We start from the raw sequence: 9,473 nt of genomic DNA on the forward strand, positions 1-9,473 counted from the left end.
CTCTTAACTTATATATAATCGTAATAATAAAACGAATGGTGCGGTGGTGAAAGAAAGCAATGTAGCTCCGACAGCAGCGTAAAATTCGTAAAAGTTCAGATGTCACTAGACAAGCTTGAGTCCTCTCATCAGTCTATCTGTTCAATTCAAGTGTTGATTATGCTTTTATTTAACTGTTTTATGGTGTTATTTTTCTTTTTTGGGATTTTTGTGCTTGGATAGAATTTTAGGTGTGCCATTCCTTGGGAGGAGGAACTGATCTGGGATGGGAACTCAACTTTATTCATCTCCACCTCCACAAGACCCACCATGAGAATAATACCAGAAAACAACTGGAACCATAGATACAAATTATTGGCTAAGGAACACAATATAGCTCTGCCACCAAAAGAAGATGACCAGACCACCACCGAGAGAAGAAGACCAGAAACCGACCCGTAATCATAGCTACAAATGAAATTGAAGAGACGGTGGCGAAGGAATTCGATGTACTCATTGTTTTAGCAAACTCATGTTCTGTGATTTCACCTATAAAAATTCCCATTTTATGCAAATTAACATTGAGGTAACTGTGTAATCCATTGCTGGTTTGTTCATTATAAAAATTGGACGCTAGATATATTTGATGTGTTACCTGTATGTGTATTTGTTCTTAAGTAAACAAATTGTAAGAAATTGCAGGTTATGTAAACAAACTTTGTATTTTATTTGTGTTGTCTGTGTACCGCATATTTGTGTACACGAGCATATTGGATAACCATGTGGATGTGTACATAATTTTGGTGTACACATGTACAAGTACATTGCTTGAAAATTGCCTTTGTATGGGTTCATGTGTTTTTGAATGGGGCTTTGTTTAGATTTGGATACCATAGACGTTGGTTACCTTGTCTTTATAATTTTTTTAAGCTTTATTGAATTGTTCAGTGTCCCAATTATTTCATTGCTTGCATGTGAGTTTAGTATTCATTAATGTTTTGTTTGTAAAAAATTTATTGGTTTTAAGGAAAGTGACTTGGATGTGTATGGTCGTGCACATGTCCTTCATTTAAGTAGGTGTACACATGTACATGTGAAGTCAGTTTACACATGTACTTTAGAAAAAAAAAACTCAGTGCACACATGTACATTATATGTAGTGGGCATGCTTTTAACGTTTACAAAGATGGCAAGGAAATGTAGAAAACATTATAAAACCCATTACATCTCAAAACATGAAACAAAATAAAAAAAAATTCGTTGAACACGTAAGAGATGAGAAATGGTGAATGCACAATCCAAAAACATAGTTATGGTTTCTATGATTGTTCGTGAACAAGCTCTCTCTGCTCATATACATTACAACAAACCATTCACAACAACAAAAAATTTGTAACATTGATTGACACATCTCTACATGTACAAAGAAAAGAGACGCTTTGATAAAAAAAAATAGCAAAGAGACGCAGCTATTCAAAATTGTTTTGTTAATAAAAGAAAAAAAAAGAAGAATGTTGTTCGGTTCTGAGGCCTTCCTCGCTTATAGAAAATTTATATAAAGAGTAATACATAAATTAAGTTGTTTTGTTATTACCAAACGAACTTATATATCAAATGTTTTTCCTTACAACACAATTCTTTGGAACTTAAATTATGAAATTTATATTGAAGATTAATAAAAATCTTTGGCACCTGCCTAATTGTTTTTCGTAGTCTAGGAAAACAATAATAACGATATTTCGTAGGAGGTAATGATATATATCATGTTACCTAACTTTCATCTTAAACAAAGTATCGGTTGCAAAAAAGTAATACTATCATCTTTCTATATTTGAGCCTTAAGTATAACAATAGTCAGGCTGCAAAATTTTATGTTATCTTAATGTGTCCCATAACCAAACTATACTTCAAATTATAAGCTTAATCCAATTTGTAATTGTTTTTTTAATATTTTAATTTTCCATCTTATGTTGTCAAATATAAATATGATATTATGAAAATTAGTGTAACTTCAAAATCAAAAATATATAATTTTTATTTACTGATAAGTTAGTAAAAAATACCAAATGTATCGGCCCAACATATAGATGATTATAAGCAATCAAAAGTTTTATACATAAAAAAAAATTGATCATATATAAATCTTAAATTCGTCAATACAATATGTTTAATTAGAAAACAACTACTTATTTTGGATTATCTATAATTGAGATCGTTTAAATGTTCTTTTTAATTTCAATTGAGCCGAAGGAAGATCAATAGTAAACTGCCGGTATAATTATTGTTAGAAGACAATAAAAATCTTAAACTTTGAACCAAATTTTCGCGATACACAATTTTAGAATCAAGCTCTTTTGATAAGTTTAAATTATTTGTTTTTATACCAGGCTGTTTAAATAAATGAGAATTTTTTTCACCAAGTTAATGCTTCCACCAAATTTTTAAGCTTGGTACAAATTTTTGAAGAAGTTCTATATGGTAAGTTTAATTTAAGATAATAATATACTTTGTCACCAAGTCTACAATTTCGGCCATTGAAAACAACTTGTCAAATATGTTTGTGGTAGTTATTGAAAATTTACATAAATATTGGTTCAATGTATCACGCTAAAATACGGTTTCTAGATAATTAATGCTAATTATATTGACTTTCCAAACAATCTGAAAACCTACATATGCCTACTATATATATATATACAGTTTTCCTTTAGAAATACTAGGCATTAAATTTTTTTCACAACTCTTAATTTATGATTATAAGAATATCAATGATATCATATTTTAATTGTTTGAATTGGACTTCTATATTTTTTCTATGTGTACCAAATATTTATAATTGGTTAATTATTCTATATTGAGAAAAACGTAAATATCAAATATATTTTGACTACAAGAACACGTGTATTCAGAAATCATCAGATTTTACAATATGGAAACATAAGTTTTTTAATAAATATTTCACCTTATGCAAGGCGAAGTCTTATCCTAGTAATATAGTATTACAAAGGGAAGATTAAACATTTAGACGATGATGATGGTGATTTTCTTATTCATCAAGCGTTAAGCTGAAACTTTGTTTACTTTCATCACAACAACTACAAACTTAATAGACCAAATTTCATTTTTTTCATAACTAAAAATGCCAAGAGGAACACGACATTCTTGGTCATGACCACGTAATCACAGTATTCAGCGATAATATTCAACCCCCCAACAATACAGAATCTGAAAAAAGAATATACTTTCTCTGAGTTGCTAATGATACTTGAGATACCAAAGAAGCCTCCCTTTCATTCCTTCAACATGTAAACAAAGAAACAAAGCAAATAAGACTAGTTTGAAGACAATTTTTTAGGTGTTATCTAAAACAGAATGTACATTAAAACTTTTCATGTTAGCCTTATATATTATTCCAGTGCTTCTCAGTTCCAGGCGTTAATTCTGAGTTTGGTGAGATAAATATCTTGGAAGATCAAATGAGCAAGCTAATAACTCAGTTATATTCCATATACCGTGGAAATCAAACTCGTTAGACAAACAACTCGTTTTGTACATAGTGAAGGTGGTCTGCTTAGTCAACCTAAGAGTCTTTTTAAGGACTGTTTGTCTGATGTGGAGATTGTTTGTCTGATATACAACCAAATACACTTGAGATAATTGAGATGAGAAGTTTAAGATCGATTGACCAAGGAGATCACATATAGTAGACAATTTTAGCTATCAGAACTGATAATCTAAACTATTAAAAAACTGAAGTACAAATTTAAAATAACCCTGACTTTTCCTAAAAAATTACAATCTCATGTCACTGAGTAATTAAGATGTATTTATTTAAAATAATATATAAATTAATTATTTTGCTGAACCATTTCCTAATCTACGCAAACTATACCAGTATGGTTCGTTGGACTTGGTCCATATATATCAAAACTATGAGTTTAACTATTCATTATTGATAGTGCTCATATTATATATCGTACTATGAAGTTTTTATTAAAATCCAAGACCTCGGATTATAGTATCCATTATTAATAGTGCTCATATTATATATCGTACTAGGAAGTTTTTTTATAATAAATCCAAGACCTAGCATTATACAGTAGTATCCATTTTGTGGCATATAGAGTAATTTGTTTAATCTTTAAATACATGTCGTACTTGCAACAATCTATCAAACCGGTTTAATATAGTTTGTTACAACGTTGACCACAGATTATAGTATAAATTTGGTGGCATACGAAGTCGTTGGTTTAGTAATTGCAAACAAATTGTTTTCACAACAAACTTGGTCTTGGTGTACAATTCAAAAATCAATTTGTATACTGAAATATCTATCAAAATTAGTTACGAAAATCTAAACTTAACAATGTTGATCAATGAATAAAAAAAACTATCCCAAAACGAGATTATAGAAACTCAATATATATACATACCTACCAACCACGTATTAAAAGATTTCCTAATAACAATAAAAATATTTTAAATATTATAGGTTGTTCACAAAAATCTCTAACATATTAACTAGTTTACTTATCTACACCTAAAATCAAGCATATATATTTTCCGTGATACACTATGTTTTAACATTCTACCATTTTAAATATTTTTTAAAATTTATTTCCAATTATAAACTTTAAAAAAGAATATTCAAAAGTATAAAATCCCTACAATCAATGAAAGTTTAAATATGAAATTAATTAGCTCACTAACCATGCCATCGTCCTATACATATACATTTCTTACCATCTACTCTTTTTTGCATCCAAAACACGCAATTAACATAAAAAAGGCCACTAACCGAGGTTTTATTCTTCTTAAGGAAGCAATTACTGAAGAGCGTACCAGTGATCATATGATTCTATGTTTGATTAGGTTTGCTAAACATATTTATTGGGTTTGTTCGATTAAAATGTTTGATGTTTTTGTTTTCTTTCCATGTGATAATCAAAAATTACTATTATTTGTTTGTTTTTATGTTATGAATTTTAGATAGTCGTGATGTCGAACCAATGGTTTCATATTATAGTTTCTAAACGGATAATAGTTAAAAAAAGATAAGAAAATTATTAAGACAAATCATTTTACTACAATTTGGTCGATAGTGAAAGAAGCATTAAGAAAAATAATATTTTAACTTCCAAAAAATTAGATATTTCAGATGTGGTAAATACTTAGTTATAAGGTGCTCACGTCAATATGCACATGTATGTGTATGTAAAAGTATATAAAGATGGTTGATAATTACTATTAAATGTCATTTTTTCAAAATAACACGTGCAAAAAAAAATTCTTAAAATGAAATTATTTAAAAACAAAAATATTGTAAAATTTATATAAACTATAATATATAACTTATATATAATTCTTTAAATATATATATATATATATATATATATGCATATAATGGATCAAATTGGATATCCGTTCCTATAAATATTGGTATTTGTGATTTGTTTTTTTTACGGATAATGCAGTTTAGTATTTGATTTGCTTTGTAGAGTAACGGATATCCGGATTTTTCGGTTCGAATCAAAATAGATAACGAATCGAATCAAAATTTATGAATAATTTGTCCAGCTCTATTCGTAAACAGTAAAAATAACGTAAAGAAGAACCATGCATGTGAGTTTTATATTTAAAAAACGTAAAGTACATAGTTTGAACATATTTATGTAGAGTTTGGCTGAAAAGCTCTCTACATGTGACATGTATCAATTTTAGTGCGAACGCATTTATTACAATATTTCTACAAGTGACATGTGTCTAGTTTAGTGTGAACGCAATTATTACAATGCTTCTCGTTTAATATATAAGGGATTTCTTACCATCTACTCTTTTTTGCATCTAAAACACGCAATTAACATAAAAAAGGCCACTAACCGAGGTTTTATTTTTGTTAAGGAAGCAATTACTGAAGAGCGTACCAGTGATCATATGATTTTATGTTTGATTAGGTTTGCTAAAATCAGCTCTTACAAAAGTATTAAAAATTCTTTTAGTTTCTTTGTGAACAAAATTCCACTTAACAAGTGAAAACTCAACATTACGTTTTCTTTATGGGAAATAGGAGATGTACAAATCACAAATGCAGTTGATGCTTCAGTTGTGACTCTCAACCCAACCATGAAAGAAGCTATTGACTTTCATCTTAATCTCATGGACTAACAAAATCTTGAAAATATTTTGTTTTAATTACAGAATGATAAACGATGATCTTCATATTGCTCTTTGTGAGAGAAATAGTGACAAGAAGTTGATTAAGCATCAAGATGAAGATTGGAATGAGACTCAAGTCAGACCCATCTCTGAAATTTTGGCGGCAGTTGAGGTAAAATTTTAATATTTTGAGATATTTTACAGCGGTCTTATTGTGATTAGATGATTAACATATTGTGTCCGTGAGTACATATAGACCGGTTAAAATTTGAAAAAACAACCATGGAATTGTGAATTCTGTCATGCATGTTTTAATTATCCAAGTTTTGTTTATATAGTTAGATATTGCACTTCTAACATGTCCAAAATGTATAGGTGTAAAAATTATTATTAATAAAATATTTTTAACTGATTTAAAATTTTACCCAAAACATCATAAAATTAATAATACATTTAAATCATATAATAATATATGAAAGAAATGTTAATATAAATCTGACAGGACATGGTACATTTAACAAATGGTCAATTATTATTTGTATAACTACGTAACATCATACGGTACTGCAATATATGGTCTCAACAATAAAATAAACTAAATTAGTGAAAATGCAACAATTAAATTATTATGTTTTAAAATGTTTATATATATTCTAAAAGAAACACCCGCACGGGTGTGCGGTTCAAGCCCTAGTTTCTAATTAAAATCAGGATAAAAATATCTCATCACACATAGAAAAGAGTAGTTTTCAAAAGAAAAATAGGGGGATTTTTCAAATTTAAAGACAAGATATTTTTTCAAATTATCCTATTTATATATTTAAATATCGACATATATAAAACTTGGATCGGATAATTTCAGTTCAGTATAGTTAAAAATTTTCAGTCGAAAGTAATCAACCCAGACGTATTAACACCTACTTTTGCATAATTTACCTAAGCAGTTTAGTTGGTATCTCAATCCCGGTTAGTGCGGTTTGGTAGCTAAAGTCCCCAAGTTGAACACATTTCGGACTCGATATGATTGTATTTAGTGTGGAATCTCGCAATATTATTACGGCTTGTGTTCCATAATGATCTCCCTAAATACTAAGACATTGATTCTCAAATCACAGAAAACCTTTATGCTCAAAGCCTCAAAGTTTAGGTCCACCAACTAAATCATATATACACCTAAAAATGTGAGAGAACGAAATAACAAATTCAATTATTTCCGCAACTCAGGCATGACCATAAGCCCGGCCACGGCCAAGTAAAATCCGCGAACTACCAGACAACATATAGGAAGGAATCACCATGAAACCATCTTCTGGTTGTTCATTACTCAATTTCTGAATGTTCTTCATCATGGATCGCTGGACTAGTGAGCCATCGACGGCTAGAGGTACAGTTACCAGATAGTATGAGAAGCATCCCACTTCCCGTGCCGAAGGTGCAATACAGGTCACAACGACATACACAACGTGCAAACCCCTGAAAACTTGAACCACCATCACTTCCCCATCCTTTTCTTCCTGAAGGATTGTGGTCTTATCCAATCTAATGGTTACAGAAACGTCCCAGACAAAAGGAATCACCTCGTCTTTGTGTTTAGCACGTACGTGGCTGTTGAGATCCTTGTAATAGCCAGTGTAGTTGCAGTTAAGTACGGGGCAGGAACACGGGGCGAAAACACAAAGCTTCTCGTGGCTAAATCGATTACCATATAACATTTTCTCCTTACACCCGTACTTGGCGTTGGTACATGAGACTCTAGATGTTTCTATGACCTTCTCCATGGCTCTGCAGCGAATATAACCGACGGGTAACGTGCAGGACGGACATATGTTCCTGACTTTGGCGCAGCACACAGAACAAGCTAGATGACCATTATCACACTAAACACACAACCACAGAGTTATTACATCTGAAACCAAGGTTTATCAATCAGAGAGGAAGGAAGTAAACCTGAAAGATGGGAGCCTTGAGGGGCTCGCAGCAAATAGGGCAATCGAGAACATCTGGATCCAAAAGCGTTACGGAAAGAGAAGAATCTTTGCTCGAAGAGATCTGGCTTGTTACGGGATCTTCAGCAATTCGTCTTGCCTCTTCTATTACCACTTCACGATCGCTGTCATCGCTCATGGATTCAATTTGACGATCATCTTCTTCGTCTTCTTCACCGGAACTTCCGGCTGTTTCTTCATCTTCATCGATGGAAGGAAGTCGCTGCCGTTTGCGGGATTGATGGTTGCTTGATCCTTCTCCGTCGTCTCCTCCAGAAACTGAGAATCTCGCCATCTTTTGATCGGATCAGATCTATACGACTCCTGAAGAATCTTTTATAGAGCAACCAAGTTACAGGTGGGTCGGGGAAATACTCAAACCGAACCGGTTTAAACCACCCAAATTTTTTAGATCTTTTATAGGGTGGTATATGATTCTGATGTTTAGCGTTGGCTCAGTCCATCCAACAAAAAATAGAGCTCTAATCCTATATATCACTTTTAAAGTTTTTTTTCTTCAACTTTTAAAGTATTTAAGATCAGTTTAAGGCTAAATTAAAAAAAAAAAATTTAATACAATCGGCTCTGTTGAAAATTTTAGAATCTTATTAGATCACTGTATTACTTAATTCTCTCGTATACTAATTTAATACTATAACTAGGATAAGACTTGCACTTTGCAAATAGTGAATTTATTTGTAATCAACAATTTTTTTTTATATATTTGATCATTTTGTTTATACATATACAATATTTTTTTTTTGTTATTATATAATTTCTTTTCGATAGACCGAATCAATTTTATTAAAAATTGTGGAATTAAACTATAATTAATCTGTCATAAGTTGATCGGATTGAACATTAAACAAATTATAACACAAAAATTTTATTTTTTCCACCGAACACATTCTTGAAAAAAGTGAACAGTATTGTTTCCACAGTTGAATTATTTTGACATTTATCTTCCATATGGTTTTGAAAGGTTTCAGATCAATCCTTGAATTGATACATGTCATTTTAATGCTTTTAGTCGTATGCTTAAAGAAAATTTAGATTTTTATAATTTAAAGTTGTTTTAAAAAATTCAAAATATAGCATATAAAAAATCTAATATATAAGAAAAATATAACATATAAGGTTTCCTCATTTTTGTAATTTAAAGGCGTTTAAAATTTTTTTCAATATAACATATAAGTTTCCTCATTTTTGTAATTTAAAGTCATTTAAAAAAAATCTAATATAACATATAAGAAAAAATCTATATTTTTTTTAATATATGGTTAATATGATTGTATATAAAATTAAACAAAAATGAAGAAGGATGCAAAAATTGTTATCAAATTTTTATTATTC

General features: G+C 30.2%; 1 protein-coding gene across 1 annotated transcript; it reads right to left on the reverse strand.

Moving 5' to 3' along the window:
- Positions 1–7,236: 7,236 nt before the first annotated feature.
- Positions 7,237–8,449, reverse strand: LOC106296761 (E3 ubiquitin-protein ligase SINA-like 10). The gene is made up of 2 exons (XM_013732988.1): positions 8,083–8,449; positions 7,237–8,012 (listed from the first exon to the last, which is right to left on the reverse strand). The coding sequence occupies exons 1-2, from the start codon at positions 8,413–8,415 to the stop codon at positions 7,356–7,358; spliced, it is 990 nt and encodes a 329-aa protein (XP_013588442.1). The 5' UTR covers positions 8,416–8,449; the 3' UTR covers positions 7,237–7,355.
- Positions 8,450–9,473: the final 1,024 nt, after the last annotated feature.

This window comes from Brassica oleracea, chromosome C6 (genome assembly GCF_000695525.1).
Source record: "Brassica oleracea var. oleracea cultivar TO1000 chromosome C6, BOL, whole genome shotgun sequence".
NCBI classification, from domain to species: Eukaryota; Viridiplantae; Streptophyta; class Magnoliopsida; order Brassicales; family Brassicaceae; genus Brassica; species Brassica oleracea.